This window comes from Protomyctophum bolini (genome assembly GCF_963924005.1).
Source record: "Protomyctophum bolini genome assembly, chromosome: 9".
Classification (NCBI taxonomy): domain Eukaryota; kingdom Metazoa; phylum Chordata; class Actinopteri; order Myctophiformes; family Myctophidae; genus Protomyctophum; species Protomyctophum bolini.
The window spans coordinates 8,026,431-8,043,879 of NC_137870.1; the positions used below are offsets into that span (position 1 = coordinate 8,026,431).

At 44.5% G+C, this 17,449-nt stretch overlaps 1 protein-coding gene across 1 annotated transcript in view; it reads right to left on the reverse strand.

The window, feature by feature from the left end:
* Positions 1–266: 266 nt before the first annotated feature.
* Positions 267–17,449, reverse strand: part of LOC308321974 (myelin protein zero-like protein 2) — a 38,096-nt gene continuing 20,913 nt past the window's right edge. The window contains exons 2-6 of the mRNA XM_080773129.1: positions 13,889–14,058; positions 9,844–10,054; positions 7,050–7,230; positions 1,987–2,311; positions 267–1,953 (exon numbers count right to left, since the gene is read on the reverse strand). Coding sequence (XP_080629255.1) covers positions 2,152–2,311; positions 7,050–7,230; positions 9,844–10,054; positions 13,889–14,058 — 722 coding nt within the window. The 3' untranslated portion in view covers positions 267–1,953; positions 1,987–2,151. The remainder of the gene's footprint in view (positions 1,954–1,986; positions 2,312–7,049; positions 7,231–9,843; positions 10,055–13,888; positions 14,059–17,449) is intronic.

Genomic DNA, 17,449 nt, shown 5'->3' on the forward strand with positions numbered 1-17,449 from the left:
TTATTGTAAACAAGTGCAATGCTTTATGGTGTCGTCCACTCACAGTTAACAGTTTTTTGTATCGAGTTGTACTTGAAATGTACTGTAATTCTGCAAACTGGTAATAAATCTATCAATCAACAGGGGGTGCATGGCCGAAAATGTTTGGGAACCGCTGACTTAGTATAGGTCGGGCGGGACCTTTCGGAGTCCCAGAGACATCAGCCAATCAATGGGTTTTCAGATCTGTAATCTAATCCCCCCCCCCCCCCCCCCCCCACCTGTTCCTCCTCGCTCTAATCGACGCGCTGTCCTTCGTCCCGACTAGCTACAGATAACGTGGAAGTGTTGAGATAATGTGCTCCTTGTCCTGGAGTTAACGTCAGTCCCAGAGCAGTGTCGTCTTGTAAGCTCGCAGAGTTACAGTTTCATAATAAATCAACAACAAGGATTTGACTGTGCCGGCCGGGGCGGTTCTTGTTCCAAGGCCAAATGCACGATAGCTGTCCTAGGAAGGACACTTTATTTTTTCCAAATATCTTTTTGCATTGTGACAGCTGTATGAGTGAAACTGTCACACATTGAAGCTACAAAGCAAAGCAGCTGTAGCTGCAATGATGTTTTTTTTCCCTCTCAATTTCCACCACCGCCCCTCCGTCACACTACGTCACTACGGAAGCACGCTCCACGACGCAGAATTTTAACAAAGCGACAACTATGCCGTGATCTTTTTTGCTTTGCCCATGCCTCGTGTGAACGCAGCATCTGATCCACGGCCGAGGCAGCAGAAACTCTTCTGGAGCGCGAAGTGACTGACGCTGTGGTGTTTCCCCCATCGGGCCCAGAGTCACGCCTGCATGTTTTTAGTTTTTAACGAGCAGAGAGAGAGAGAGAGAGAGAGGGAGAGAGAGAGAGGGAGGGAGAGGCCTCTGTCTTCACACGGCCCTTCAGCGTCACTCGGGTGTCAAGCAGAGTTTTCTGCTTCCTTCTCATGGCCGCGTTGAAGCGTTGCGGAGCGGGACTGTCCTGCTAGTCTAGTCTGGTCTGCTGTGCACGTCACATGATCTCCTGGCGTTCTGCTTCCAGCCGTGGGCCGTGCATCAAAAAGCTCGTCTCAGAGGGATTTGTTAAAAACAATAAAGGTGTTCTCTCTTCTAACTCCTCGATGTAGACGATGTACTGAGAGATATGCGGCCGTATGGTTAGAGGCGGAATCAACGCGTTGATACGGATACTGATGTATTGAAGCGCTGCCACAGTGCAAATGTAAACAACCTAACAAGACTACAACTCCAAATTATTATGGAGATACAATCATTTTTGTCCCGCTGCTTCCGGTTTATCGTTTCTGCTTGAGAGAGACCAGATCCAGGCAAGAGGAGGGAACTGGTGAACTCAATACTGCCGCAATCTGGCGGAGTCAGGTTTTCTCTCTTCCACCTCCTGCTCAAACTTACTTTTAATTTTTAATTCACGGTTATAAACAAAACCACCACTGAAGGGGGATAAAAAAAAGCTACAAGCTCAGTGTGCGCTGGTAGATCTATTTTAGAAACATTTTGAGAAGTATAACTTCTCCTGAGCGAAGGAGGCCCAAAGTAGGTCCTGAGAACAACTCTGTCTTAAAACGAGTCGCAGCGGCACGGTGCGTTCCTCTTCAGTTCCTCTCTGCTGTTTTAACACTGTTACAATTATCTTCATCCTACTTGTTCTGCCACTGCAGCAGAATCATGTGTGCGTTCCGAAATTCCCAATTCTTGTCGTTCGTTCATTCGGTGCGTTGTCGTTCGAAAATATAGTGCGCTGCGTGCACCCCGGGTGGTGCCGAGCGCCCGCACTGGTTAAAACACGACCAGTTTTAACCGGTCGTTCGTATACAAGCCACGCTCGGTGCACTCTGTGATGCGACAAGTTGCCCAGCACGCTCCAAAAAACGGAGCACATTCCCCGCCGCACGCATAAATCCAAACGTGTCTCTCCAAACGCACCGCGTAGTCTTTAGACTACGTCTCCACCTCCCTCACGGTCTTCAGACTATATGTCTCCACCTCCCTCATGGTCTTTAGACTACGTCTCCAGTCTCCACCTCCCTCATGGTCTTTAGACTATGTCTCCAGTCTCCACCTCCCTCATGGTCTTTAGACTACGTCTCCAAGCGCACCGCGTTGATCCTCAGTCTGAGTCTCCGCCTGCGTCATCGTCTGAGCCGTCCGAGCCTTCCTCCTCCTCGGAGCTAGGGTCTCCGGTGCTCGGGTCCGAAATCATTCCATCCGAACTGTCAATCTCTATGGATGTCTGGGACATGTACAGATGCAAGGCCAGGGCTGGGTCGCTGGGACGGACATGGGGGGAGGGGGGGGGGGGTTAAAAAGTTAAAGGGAGTAAATAATAATAAGCAGTTAATGGGAACATCGTTTTCATCGGTTAGAATAACTGGTAAGATTTTTTTAAATAGCAAAAAAACAAAACAAAAAAGGCGATCCACAAGCTCGCAATGCAACACGTTGTGAGCTTGGTCATGTAAAACAAACAGGGCTTAGCTTATCAGAGACGGTAGCAGGAGTCTTGATTCACACCAGAGATGAGCGGGAACTGGATCTTAAAAGAGAAGCCATCTTAGATCGCAATCTGTGATTACAAATCTGCCTCTGAGCGATTGTGTATGGTGTGTGGTGGGGGTAATTGTTCCCTTTGCTCGTTAAATTTTGCCCTTGTTTTGATTGATGTCTGACCAACTCCGGTAAACCGAGAAGACAAAGTCGAGTTGCAAGAGTTTTATTTCAGAGATTGTGTTCTGGAGGTCTGGCGGAGGGATCTCAGCCTCATCTGCGTCTAGACCTAAACAGCCGAAGCACCCTGGAGCAGCGGCGACGAGACAGATCTGAAAACCCAGCAGAGAAGCCACAAGACGTCCCACGATACCCAGGGAGAGAAAAGACGGACACATCATCAGCCCAGCTAGAACACCGTTTAAAAACAGACACACGGTACAATGTGACCCATTGAAATGAGTGACCCAGTATGATGATAGATATAGACCCAAATGTCTGGTGACAAAGGGGCACAGATCTCATTGCAACTTGGGGGAGATTTGGAGGGGGGGTGGGGTGGGGTGGGGGGGCAAACAAAGCCCTTTTCTCAAGGATATTTTGTTTTTTCCCCTCAAAATGGATCCAATCATTATCGAGTATGAAACATGGATAAACAGAATCTCCATGAACCCATTTAGACCTGAGGGCCCATTCTAAAAACGCCTTCTGAATCCCCATGTTAGTTTTCTGGGGAGAAATGAAAAACCTTCAAATATTTATAAAAAAATTACAAAAAAGATTATGTTGATATACTGGATAATAAAGCAACAGCTAATGCTACCAAAAACAAAGGTTCTCGGATTGAAAGGCATAACAACGAAAAGGTCTGAATGGGTTGGTTACGTTTTACGGTTATGTGTAAATGTCAAATGACTACAAATGTGGAGTCACCTCTATTGAATATGTACATATTAAACTACAAAAGGTAGGCTATTCTAAAAAGAAAAAAGTTGGCAGACAGGTTAATGTTTTTCTGAAGTTGTGTGTGTGTGTGTGTGTGTGTGTGTGTGTGTGTGTGTGTGGGGGGGGGGGGGGGTACATGTCCAGATCTGTGCCCCTGCTGTTGTGTTTGCATGATAAACTAAAAAAAAAAATCAGTATAATCAGTGTGCTCGTTATCTTATCAACATGATTATTAAGGCAGCAAGTCTTTGAATATTTCTCCAGCAAGTCACATTATAAAAGCAGAAAAAAAAAAACTAAAAAAAAACTAAACTTAAAACACCATCCTCTCCTCAAAAACAAAAACAAAAACACGAAAGCAAAACCAAACAGAAATACAGTAGCCTCATGGAGATCAGTAATGATATGTACAGCAGAAATGATTGGACCAATGGTACCGAGAGTATGTACAGTACAGTACAGTACAGTACAGTACAGTACAGTACAGTACGCAACCATGGACGATAGGGTACAGTAAGTGCTCAGAGTTTCACACAGTGTACAGTAAATTATACACTGTAACCCATTCAGCCGTTTAAGCATTATTATTGAATATACTTATTCATATAATAATAATAACAAGTTATTATTATATATATATATTATTTAAGCTATTGAAAAACAGCAGATCTACACAAGATCTGCTATTTTTGAAATGTCTTGAAAATGTGGCGCAAATCTTTGAATATATATTCTTTTAGAGCGAACGTTTTTTAACTCAAATCTTTGCTTCCTTGGGGGGGGGGGGGTCCCTGGAACAACATTATGTTCAGATGGGGGTCCGCGGCCAACTACAGATATGTCTGGGGGTTCCTTGGTTTGAGCACCACTGACATAGAAACATAGGGTTTTCATAAAACGTTTAGGATTTAGAAGGCATTTGTTTTTAGAATCGGCCTCAGTCCTAAATGGGTTAAATATAATTTTACTCTGAAAAGGTAGAGCCACAGATATGGATCAACTTTTGATATTTGCAATGCAATGCGTGCGTGCATGCGTTATCGGCAGATAAGTAAATGAACATGGAAAATGTCTTCCATTTAAAATGCCGCTCTACTGTATAACGTGGTAAATTGGTGATACAAGTTTCCCTGTATGTATTTACAGGGATTTTAGGTGCAGAGTTAAATGGTGGCAGGTTAAATTGAACGCATATCGAGAATATTGTGATATTTGTTCATAGCCTAGTTTAGCAGGCTGCACTTCCTCCACTAATGACATCACAGAACTGCTGACCAGTATATTGGGGGGCGCGGGGCAGACTTAGCTAAACAACATTCATATGTTTATGAGAATGCCAAAATAGAAATGCATAAGTAATGCTGCTGCCGTTGTTTTTTTTCCCCCATCCATATTATTTGAAAAGTGCAGCGTTTAAAAAGATCTGTTGGCTCTGCCTTTAACGTAAAATTACAACCACGTTAGATTTTTTTTTATTGTTTTGCCTCCATTTCAGCGGTATTGAAAGTGGTGGTCCTGTGTAATGCAAAGGGGTTCATGAGTGGGTTTCCTTCCAAATGGACCCTTACGGGTCTGTAACTCTGAGAGTGTAACATATGGAACCAAATGGACCCTTACGGGTCTGTAACTCTGAGAGTGTAACATATGGAACCAAATGGACCCTTACGGGTCTGTAACTCTGAGAGTGTAACATATGGAACCAAATGGACCCTTTACGGGTCTGTAACTCTGAGAGTGTAACATATGGAACCAAATGGACCCTTACGGGTCTGTAACTCTGAGAGTGTAACATATGGAACCAAATGGACCCTTACGGGTCTGTAACTCTGAGAGTGTAACATATGGAACCAAATGGACCCTTACGGGTCTGTAACTCTGAGAGTGTAACATATGGAACCAAATGGACCCTTACGGGTCTGTAACTCTGAGAGTGTAACATATGGAACCAAATGGACCCTTACGGGTCTGTAACTCTGAGAGTGTAACATATGGAACCAAATGGACCCTTACGGGTCTGTAACTCTGAGAGTGTAACATATGGAACCAAATGGACCCTTACGGGTCTGTAACTCTGAGAGTGTAACATATGGAACCAAATGGACCCTTACGGGTCTGTAACTCTGAGAGTGTAACATATGGAACCAAATGGACCCTTACGGGTCTGTAACTCTGAGAGTGTAACATATGGAACCAAATGGACCCTTACGGGTCTGTAACTCTGAGAGTGTAACATATGGAACCAAATGGACCCTTACGGGTCTGTAACTCTGAGAGTGTAACATATGGAACCAAATGGACCCTTACGGGTCTGTAACTCTGAGAGTGTAACATATGGAACCAAATGGACCCTTACGGGTCTGTAACTCTGAGAGTGTAACATATGGAACCAAATGGAACCTTACGGGTCTGTAACTCTGAGAGTGTAACATATGGAACCAAATGGAACCTTACGGGTCTGTGTACAAATGGGAATGCGTACACTCTCAGAGTTTCCCTGAAATTAAAAACATTTGCTTCTATGGTTTGGTGAAATAACAACTGATCAAGCGCTTGGCTGTGATCAGAGTCTGAAATGAATTAGTAGGTAATTAAGTAAACAGCGTGAATTCAGCCCACGTTCTAATCTACAGTATGTCAATTAATAATTCTTCTACTTCATACAAGAAATGTGTTTTGAAATCGTGGACAGAAAACACAAGCTGTTTCCCTCCGGAATAAAAAGTGTTTTAGTGGCATCATAAATTACGTGTATATATATATATATATACATATATGTATATATACATATATGTATATATAGTGTGTGTATATATATATATATACACACACTGTATACATACTGTATATAGGCCTATGTTCTATCAGTCTGGCTAAGTATCAGTGGAATTCTAAGGCACGTATTTGTTATAAAGATTCTGTTCTGAAAAATAAAAATAAAAAAATAGAAACAGCTGCCCAGTGATTGGTCCAGGTTTGTGAAGGAGGAGGAGGCGGGGAAGTGAAACATCCAATAGCAAAAGAGCACTTAATTCAGTGACCATGGTCCCATAGGTGGGGGGGTCCACCGGTCCCATAGGTGGGGGGGGGGGGGGGGGTACCGGTCGGCGGCAGAGGTGGGGGGTAAGACAGAGAGTGAGCATGGGGCCTTTCACACATGTTTTATAGATGTGGAACTACTACGAAATCCGTGCGTTCCAAGCAGCAAGCTAGAATACGCTTCAATTTATATATAAGGATAAATTTGCTTTGCCGTTTCGTCGCTACCATGTGTGAAAGGCCGCCAGACACCAGAACAACATCCCAGAGCCCATTCCAAAGTCCACGTGAGAGAAAAACAAAACAAAAAAAAAGGTCCGATTTGCATTCCTCCTCCTCCTGATTGGTTCCCCTCTCCTCCTCCTCCTCTCGGTGCAGTTGGTATCCCCTCACATCAGCCCCTCTCTCACCACCACCACCACCACCACCGAGCACGGTGGTGCTTCCATCCCTCGCCGCGGCCCCTCTCTCACCGCGCGCACGGTGGCGGTGGTGGTTGGTGGTGGCGGTTCGATCCCCCGCGGGCGGCCCCTATCTTACCAGGCGGTGGGGTCTTTCCGCTCCCGGCGGGGGGCTTGTTCCTCGTCCGTGTTGACCTCGTGACCCCTCTGGCGGTTCTTCCGACACTTCCTGCACGACAGGATGATGACCAGGAGGATGACCACCAGGGCGATGGCCGCTCCGATGGCCAGGGCGAGGATCAGCAGCTCTGAGAAGGAGGCTGGACGCACACACACACGGACACACACATGCACACACACGGACACACACACACACACACGGACACACACACGCACACACACACGGACACACACATGCACACACACGGACACACACACGAACACGGACACACACACGGACAAACACACACGAACACACGTTTGAATTACAATTTACCATGATGTATGCATTTAGCGGGCAAGGTGAGGTTTTTATTTGTGTAGAAAAGGTAATGGAGTATGCACATCCTCTCTAGCCCAGGTGCTGCAGGACAAAATGGCAGTACAAGAGAAATAAATGAAGTCCAACCAACACTGGTAAGGAATAACTCGGCTCCACTGGTTTATTAAATCAATGTTTCAATCACTGGGATCTTCTTCATTCCTGAAGGAAATAATATGGCCGTTTCAGCCCAAGGAGTGTTTTTTGTGCATAATTAATGCTTGGATTGGATTCAGCATCATGAAAACCCCCTAGTTTGACACGTCACATGGTACTTAAAGCATGATGAAATTTAGATTTATTTTTCCCCCTTATACAGTAGGTTATATGGTCACATATTATTTAATAAAGTTTCTAGCATCGTGACTACGAGCTGTGCGGCCTCTATCCTTTCTTAGTCATGGTCACATATTATGCCAATCATGAACATATGCAAGTTAGAATCCGGCAGGTTCTACATGCTGGGGAGTGGGGACCCATACTCAACATTTCTAACATATAACGTTGGTGTACTCAACATGCCTGGGTTCACATTCTGGCCAGTGGACATTATAAGCCTAAAGCCCAAAATAGCCGATCTACAAGCTCACAATACGTGACGCCGACATTCAACCAAGTAATCAGCAACAAGCTTATTGAGTACCCGGTATCAATACGCTTTGGGCTTATCAAGCCTGTTATGGAGCATAGCGGCCCATGACGTCATGTTTAAACAAACAAGACGAAGAGGCGATCAAGAAATAAATGTAATCATCCATGCTGGCACAAACATGTCGGTCTAAAAGTGTATCGATACCTGCCACCCAGCGCTGTCAAGGGTAAACAAAATTACGCTTTTTAACCAGTTAACCAGTTTCTTTATTATTTTATTGGTCAAAACGTCAATTGCCTTTCGTCTGTTAGAAAAGTACTGTATTTTGAAGGCCCTAGTAAAAGATACTGGCTCTGTTCAGAGTCGATTGTCTTTCCACAAAACAACATAAAATGCTCGATAGTGGTCTCGATGAGAACGCGGCTCGATAAGCCTGATCGATAAGGTGCTCGTTATCAATAAACATTAACCCATTCTGACCTGAGATCAGATTCATACGAGGTTTCCACTGGGACACACACTGGTCCGATCAACCCATTCTGACCTGAGATCAGATTCTAAAAAATGTCCGTCGTTCTTCGATTTTCCAAAAATAGCAGACCTACAAGCTCGTAGCGCGCCACTCGGTGGCGCGCTACGAGCTTGTAGATCTGCTATTTTTCAATAGCTAAAGCACAACATGATGCTGAACACCAAAATGGGTTCCCGTTCAGAATGGGTTAACGAGCTCCATCCCTAGTGATAACTCCAACCACAACCCAACCCAACCTAAACCTAACCTCCAGCTTTTACTAATTGCAAGCCTGGCAATGACAATATGTTGATGAACCTATTTTAAAATGGGGGTCGGCAAGTTTGAGAGTTAATTAAAACAATATATATATATATATATATATATATATATATATATATATATATTACTGCAACTCTGCGACAGAGCCGCCTTATGAGAGATATTTCCGTAGGAGAAAAATAAAGCAGGCGTACAGGTGGCATTATGAACTGTCCTCGCACACAGAAAGGCCACCTGTCTCTACAGTCGGCTGCAATTAATTAATGATTTGAACTGCATGACACTGACCCTAGTGACATTATAGAGGCTATGCGCGCGACATCATCACCATAACTGGAAGTTATGAGAGTGGCAAAAACTACTTTCTGGCCTTGACAGCCCCATACATCCACACAGAAAAGTGCTATCTGATTGACAGCCCCATACATCCAAACAGAAAAGTCCTATCTGATTGACAGCCCCATACATCCACACAGAAAAGTCCTATCTGATTGACAGTGAGTGTTGATCAACTGGAATCAATTTTCAGGTACAGTGTCGTCTATTTCTCGCTTCAAATGTTTAAAAATTAATAACATTCTTGAGAGCAACGTTTAGCTGTAAATGACATTGTGGGCTTGTTTACAATGGCTGTCATGTTGGATACGGCATAAAATCCAAGCAGTGCAGCCAATCAGGTGCTCTGAGGCTTTGATTAGACAGATTGATATGAGCCAATCGGGTGCTCTGAGCCTTTGATTAGACAGATTGATATGAGCCAATCGGGTGCTCTGAGCCTTTTATTAGACAGATTGATATGAGCCAATCAGGTGCTCTGAGCCTTTGATTAGACAGCGGTCTGTTATAGAGCCGAGCGGTCTGTGATCAAAAAATAACACACCGCTGCATTCAGCGACTGACCAATCAGAATCAACCACTCAACCGAGCCGTGTAACAGACACCAGTAAGTCGTGCTCTATTAGGAGACGTCCAATAAACGTCTACGTGGCTACGCTGTGACCTCTGACCTGTGGTGACGACGCGCAGGCGGATCTCCCCGGCGTTCCCGTGCACGTCGGGCGGGTTCTTGATCTGACAGCTGAACGTTCCGTTGTACGTGAACTTCACCTCCCGTATGATGATGGAGGCGTCGCGGCCCATGATGTCGCCGGCCCACATGACGCGCTTCCTGAAGCGGCCCTCTGGGGGAGGGTAGGGCCGGTCCTGGTAGAAGAACACCTGGAATAAACAACGTTAATATAGTTATTATCTTTGATATAAATGTAGTTATCTGTTATCGTAGGGCCGGTCCTGGTAGAAGAACACCTGGAATAAACAACGTTAATAACTTAATATAGTTACTATCTTTAATATAAATATAAATGTAGTTATCTGTTATCGTAGGGCCGGTCCTGGTAGAAGAACACCTGGAATAAACAACGTTAATAACTTAATATAGTTATTATCTTTAATATAAATATAAATGTAGTTATCTGTTATCGTAGGGCCGGTCCTGGTAGAAGAACACAACAAAAAACAACATTAATATAGTTGTTAATGTTGTTAGTAGAGATGTCGCGACACTGTAGTATCAGTAACGGCCCTTATTTGTCATATCGGTATCGGCGAATATGCCAGTCTAACCACCGATCTGACACAGGGGTAAGGGGTTGACACTATGGCAGTCTAACCACCGATCTGACACAGGGGGTAAGGGGTTGACACTATGGCAAGTAAATAAAATGTTGTGGGCATGTGGAGTTTGCTTTCGAGTTTCCCAAACTACAAGTGCACATTTGAGTGAGGAGTCTGCTATAAACACAACACGAGATATATAGCTATAAACACAACACGAGATCACAACACTGGTGTCGGTATTCGGTATCGGTATCGGCTAACACGGTATCGGGAAGCTCATAGTGTGCCACAGAGTGGCTCGCTACAAGCGTGTAGGTCTGCTATATGAAAAAAGCGACGTAGATTCAGAGAGAATAGCAAGATTTGAACGGCTGCGCGGATGATGCGCAAAACATGTCTGGGAGCGCCTAGGGAGAGACCTGAGTTTACCTCAGAGAATACTGCAGATACTAGATAGACAACACTTTCTGTTCCTCCCTTTCTCCCACACACACGCACACACACACAGACACACACAGCTGTCATAAGATGTTCCCCAGATAATTCTATGAGTCACCAGCTTCTGGCACCGCTGTGGGGGCGGTTATTCTGCGGCGCACACACACACACACACACGACGACGCACGCAAGCTTGCACGCAGTCATGCACTCACACAAGCATGCACGCAGTCACACAAGCATGCACGCACGCAAGCTCACACGAACGCACTTACGCACGCACTCACACAAGCAGTCACGCAAGCAAGCACGCACGCACGCACGCACGCAGACCCACAAACTTGCTGTATACAACTTGTTGTCAGTTGGGTTGGTGTTCCGCTACTTTAGAGTTGAAAATAAAAAAGAGGAAAGACCTTTTGACCCGGATCCACTAACAGCAATTATGGGAGTCACAGGGCCCGGGGTCAAACTGTCTACTTTCCAATATAACATGGTAAAGTATGTGACTCTACTGGCTCGCAGACTGATACTGTTGAATTGGAAACAAGCACAGGTTCCAACTCACACTTCACTTATGAAGGATGTTATGCATTACTTACAATTGGAAAAGATTAAATTTGAATTGAGAGGGAGTGAAGATAGGTTCTACCAGACATGGCAACCCTTCATTGAATATTTTAATAGGTGCACGCTAACCCCTCCTACACAATAGATAGCACAATATAAAATTGGAAAGAAAGAAAAGGAACTGAAAGAAAAGGAACTGAGTGTTTTTTCTTTATCTTATTTTTTATTATTTAAAAAAGAATGTCTAACTTACTTAATTCACAACATGTTGGAAGTTTGAGAGCAAGAGTGTCTGTCCTGTTGTCTGTTTTGTTTGTCTGTTCACACTTGTCATTGTTTAACTGTTTTTTTGTTTTACACTTATGTCTTTTTTATTATACTGTATGTGGAACATTTACATTGCCTGTTATTTTTTTCATTTTTATTTAACTGAATTACTTATTATCATTGTCTAAATCTGAAATTGTCTTACAAAAATGCCTAATAAAAACAGTATTAAAAAAAATAATAATAATAAAAAATAGCACACAAAAGAAAAAAACAATATCAGATCTACAAGCTCACGACGCATTGTGATGCAACATCTATGTTCACCTATAACGACGAGATGCCCAAATCATGGAACGCCACGTTTAAAGTGGCTGATTTTATTTCACAGTTTATTTCATAGCTAATGAGAGCTAAGAGGTGCAGGGGTTAATTATGTTTCAGCTTCGCCCAGCTGATGCTCTGGAACACTTTGACCTTTGACCCATCATCAACATGCCCATGCACAGACACGTGGGGAAACTTTAGATTTTCTTTACATACAAAATAATGTCGTAACGAGCAAATTACTAAATGTTTTCTTCAGAATGTGTATGACACTGATTTACGATGACATTATGCCACATTAGGAGTACTGGTGGTTCTCAAACGTTTTATTTGCAAGGACCCCCTTAACTCAGAGTTTTCAAATGATTTGTACGCCCGTTGGCACACCCGTTACGCCAGTGGTTCCCAAAGTGGGGTCCGGGGACCCCCAGGGGTCCTTGTGGGAGTTCCGGGGTTTGCATTGGAGCCAGTTTCCCAGAAGCCCTTGCAACGCGGCGGTTGGTTGAGTGGACGCGTTATGATGACCTAACGAACCGGCAGTTGGTTAGGTCATCATAGCGCGTCCGCCTCGTCACTCACAATGTCCGCGACAAAACCAGACCTTCAGAATAACCATCCAACAACGGCCAATTAAACAATATTGCGCGTGGAAAGACAATGGAATAAATGTCGTGTATGGCGTGTTATGCGCTCAAAAGTCTGTATCATACTATAATTCTAACAATGTCTGAATGAATGAATGTCTGAATGAATGTCAGAAACAGCGCGTTCTCATCATTGCCTGCACCAATCACTCCCACTTTTCACACATTAATGATTAATAATGAATTTATTAGTGAATTAAAAATGCGCCCGGGCGCAGTACCCCCCGCGGCCACAAGGGGGGGGGGGGGGGGGGCGAATATCTCACAACGGGTAAGGACTAGTCTATATAAACAATAACCACTCAGCCATATATTATCCCTTACATCAGGGGTGCCCACACTAAAAGACTTGAGAGCTACTTTAGAAATGACCAGCAAAACAATATATACCCACCAAAAGATTATCCCATTGCTGAAAATAGTTTAAAAATGTACCTGAAGGGGCTTTTGAATAGCAGTGCTGGCGTTACATATAAGACAAGCACACTCGGAATGAGATATAGAGGGAGGGAAATTGTAATTGGTACAGATTTGTTTTGTTATGTATAACTCATGTAATGTTTGTGCGCAACACTCTAGAAAACAAAGTATTTCATTGTGGGTTTGAGCTGACAGGCCCTATTTGATGTCTGTCAATCAATGAAGTCACCATAATTCAAGTGGCAGATGCCCCTAGTTTGTTCCTTTTTTAATAATATATTTTTAGGGCCATGTCATGATCTATTGGTAGATCACCATCTACCTTTTGGGCACCCTTGCCTTACATAATATCTAAAGGCTTTATAGTAGTTATAGTATTTATACTCTAGTATTTATATTTAGACTCTTCTCGCCCGCTCCCCAGCGGTCTAAAGACCAAATTGTTAATTTTGCAGTAAACTTAAATTATACGTTTTTCAGGTAATTAAGGAAACCTTATATTTTCAAAACAAAGCAATACTGCCCCATCAAAGTTGGCGTTGCGAGTTTATATGTTGTCAATTACTTGCATGAGAGGGGAAGCGGTGGTGGAGTTAGTTGCTTTAGCAGACAGTTTGAGGGTCCAATGGAGTTAAGAGGTTTTGTCCAAAGCAAACAAAATGATGAGGTTGCCTCCCGACAGCAACGGAAGGTTTTATAGTATTTATACTCACAGACTCTTCTCGTCCGCTCCCCAGCGGTCTAAAGGTTTTATAGTATTTATACTCACAGACTCTTCTCGTCCGCTCCCCAGCGGTCTGAAGTTCCAGGAAACGGTCAGCGCAGACGGGTTGATGGCGGAGGAGCTCTGGAAGGTGCACTTCAGACGCACGTCTGTCCCGTTCACCGCCTCCAGCTCGCCCGACGTGTAGACGCGCATGCCCCCTGCTGGCAGCACCACTGAAATACACATGAATCAACACGTTTATTACCGCCCCCTGCTGGTAGAACCGCTGAAATACACATGAATCAACACGTTTAGTATCGCCCCCTACTGGCAGCACCGCTGAAATACACATGAATGCTGCAACAAAGCCAACATGTTTACTAGAAAATGTAAAGAATACAAGTAGTACGGCAGTACACATAGGGTACAATACATATAACCATAACCAGAACGTACTGCATTCCTGCTTTTTATTTCCAGGGAGAAACAAAACCCACTGTGAACGAGTCCACTTCAATTTGGCATAGAGTAGCGCAAACGTTGATCACTCCCTGCTGATTTCTGATCGTCTGCACCTTTGTTAAATTGACGCACACCCGTACATACACTCCTCTCTCTTTCTCTCTTTCACTCTAATTAATTAGTCTCATGTCGCACAGCTGTGTCTAGATTCGGCGGATCCTGCCGGGAGCTGCCTATGCCATAGAAAGCATAGGTGGACGCCAGGCTACACAAACACAGACAGCCAGGCACAGAACATGTCCCGATCCAAAACACGGAGGTAAACATGTTGCCACTGAAATATAGCTTCCAATAGCTTGTCATTTTGCATGGAGGAGCGCTGTGTGTACAATGCATGATCGCCTCGGCCAACAAAAACACTGAAAATAGCCGATCTGCAAGCTCACAACGCGTCGCGTCCACAACACATTAGGCATGTAACAGACGAATGGAAATGAATGGAAACATCAATTGAATGATGAACTATGAACTGAACTAGTTCAGGTAGAAAGTGAACTTTCCCAACACTGAATATAACACGCACGCGCACACACACGTGCACGCACACACACACACACACAGATAGACATAGAAAAGAGAGAACACTGAGGCGTGCACTGCACACACACACAATCCATAATGTCTGCACATTATGTTTCAAATGGAACGGCCACCAGGGGGCCCCGAAGATATATCTCTCACGCCCATCAGCTGATTAAATATGATGGTGTATTTTATGTCCTGCCATAACCCTGTCACGTTTCCTTGTTAAGATCAGCTGTGTGTGTGTGTGTGTGTGTGTGTGTTTCATCAGACGGGCAGCGAGTGACGCATGCATTGTCGCCTGGATCAGCGACAGGTCTGCTCATGAGGGCCTTGAGCACACACAGCACACGCACGACAATTGCACGGGACTGTGAAAATACGCTTGTCAAAACATACCGATACTGGTATAGGTTACTCGGGCCGATACCGTTACAGGTTACTCGGTCCGATACCGTTACTGGTACAGGTTACTCGGTCCGACACCACCCTCAAGTCTCACAGGTATCGGGACAACTCTATTTTAAAGTGGATTTTCATGACGAAGCAACTCAGCGGTCGGTGCACTGGCTGTTCTCAAAGGTAACTTTAACCAACTCAGCGGTCGGTGCACTGGCTGTTCTCAAAGGTAACTTTAACCAACTCAGCGGTCGGTGCACTGGCTGTTCTCAAAGGTAACTTTAAACATAAGCAGTCTAGCCTGAAAGACGGCTGTACATTGTCAGCAGTTAACCTGTCAAGGCCCATTATTTACTCAGCATTTGAGCCACGGACCTCCATTTGATGACATTTAGTATTTTGAAGCAAAACTGCTCGTAACACACACACACACACACACACACACACACACACACACACACACACAGGAAACTAGCGTTTTCTCATGCCAATAAAGCTCCTTTAAATTGAATCACTTGCGACGCAATTTATCGTAGGATGAACATTTATCCAACGACCTCACCTCACCTGCATCCCTGACCTCTGAGGGTTAATTCATTCCAAACAATGAGATCGCTGACATTTAATGTCATCGAAGAAAAGCCTAATAGCTCTGCACTGAATGAGCTAGAGAGCATGCCAGCATCCAACGCCAATGCACACACGCATGCACGCACACACACACCTGCAACGTTCTGGCCAGGCTAGAAAGGCTTTTGGGTGGGCGTGGCGTGGTGAGGTCATTTAAACTGTGAACCTACAGGAGTTAGCATGGAGGCTAACTACTGTTATAGCTGAGAAAACAGGAGCAACAGGATCCGGGCCGGGCCGGGGCGGGGAATCTTGGCTCTAGACGGAGACAGAGGGGTTTGGGGTTCTTATCAGGAGTGCAGTGGGTTTCCTGTGGGCCGGGGAGCTATAGCAGAGAGACAGACAGGCTACTCTCTCATGGCAGTGTGGTATTCTGAGAGAGAGACAGACAGGCTACTCTCTCGTGGCAGTGTGGTATTCTGAGAGAGAGACAGACAGGCTACTCTCTCATGGCAGTGTGGTGTTCTGACAGAGAGACAGACAGGCTACTCTCTCATGGCAGTGTGGTGTTCTGACAGAGAGAGACAGACAGGCTACTCTCTCATGGCAGTGTGGTATTCTGAGAGAGAGACAGACAGGCTACTCTCTCATGGCAGTGTGGTATTCTGAGAGAGAGACAGACAGGCTACTCTCTCGTGGCAGTGTGGTATTCTGAGAGAGAGACAGACAGGCTACTCTCTCATGGCAGTGTGGTGTTCTGACAGAGAGACAGACAGGCTACTCTCTCATGGCAGTGTGGTGTTCTGACAGAGAGACAGACAGGCTACTCTCTCATGGTGTTCTGACAGAGTCCCATCAGCCTAATGCCTTTTAAATGATCCTGATGAAATCTGTGTGTATGTGTGTGTGTGTGTGTGTGTGTGTGTGTGTGTGTGTGTGTGACTGACTGACTGACTGACTAGAGTGAGTAATGCCTAATTACCCGCTCCATCATATGACGTTGTCACGCACCAGAAAAATAAGGAAAAAAAGGCAGATCTGTAAGCTCACAGGGTGTCGCAAACGCGACGACCTGTGAGCTTACAGATCTGCCTTTTTTGTTTTTTTTGCAATCACAGTATAAACCATGTTTTTTTTGAGGGGTGGAACAAGTGTTTGTTTGTGTGTGTGTGTGGGTGGGTGTGTGTGTGTGTGTGTGTGTTCAGTTCCAGTCAGACTGGTTGTGTGTGTTATGTATGTAAGGAAATTATGTTTTTTCAGGGAGTGGTGAATGAGTGGTATTCACGTATTTAGGATGTACAGATGACAGATAACATCACGGACGTGTACATCTCATGTTAATGACCCATTAACCCGTTTCTCTCATTTTGTTATGAAATTCTCTCTCTCTCTCTCTCTCTCTCTCTCTCTCTCGTTATCTGTATTTTGGGAAAGCAGATCTAACACAAATATTGTTAACGAATGAGACTTTCACATTGTGAGAGAGATTCCTGTATTTATTCCGCATGGTATAATGGTTTATTTTCCTAATAACACTTGATGTGGTTGAGAGTGCATGGGTGAAAGAAAGAAAGAAAGAAAACAGAGGCACAAACACCTTTTCACTTTTCA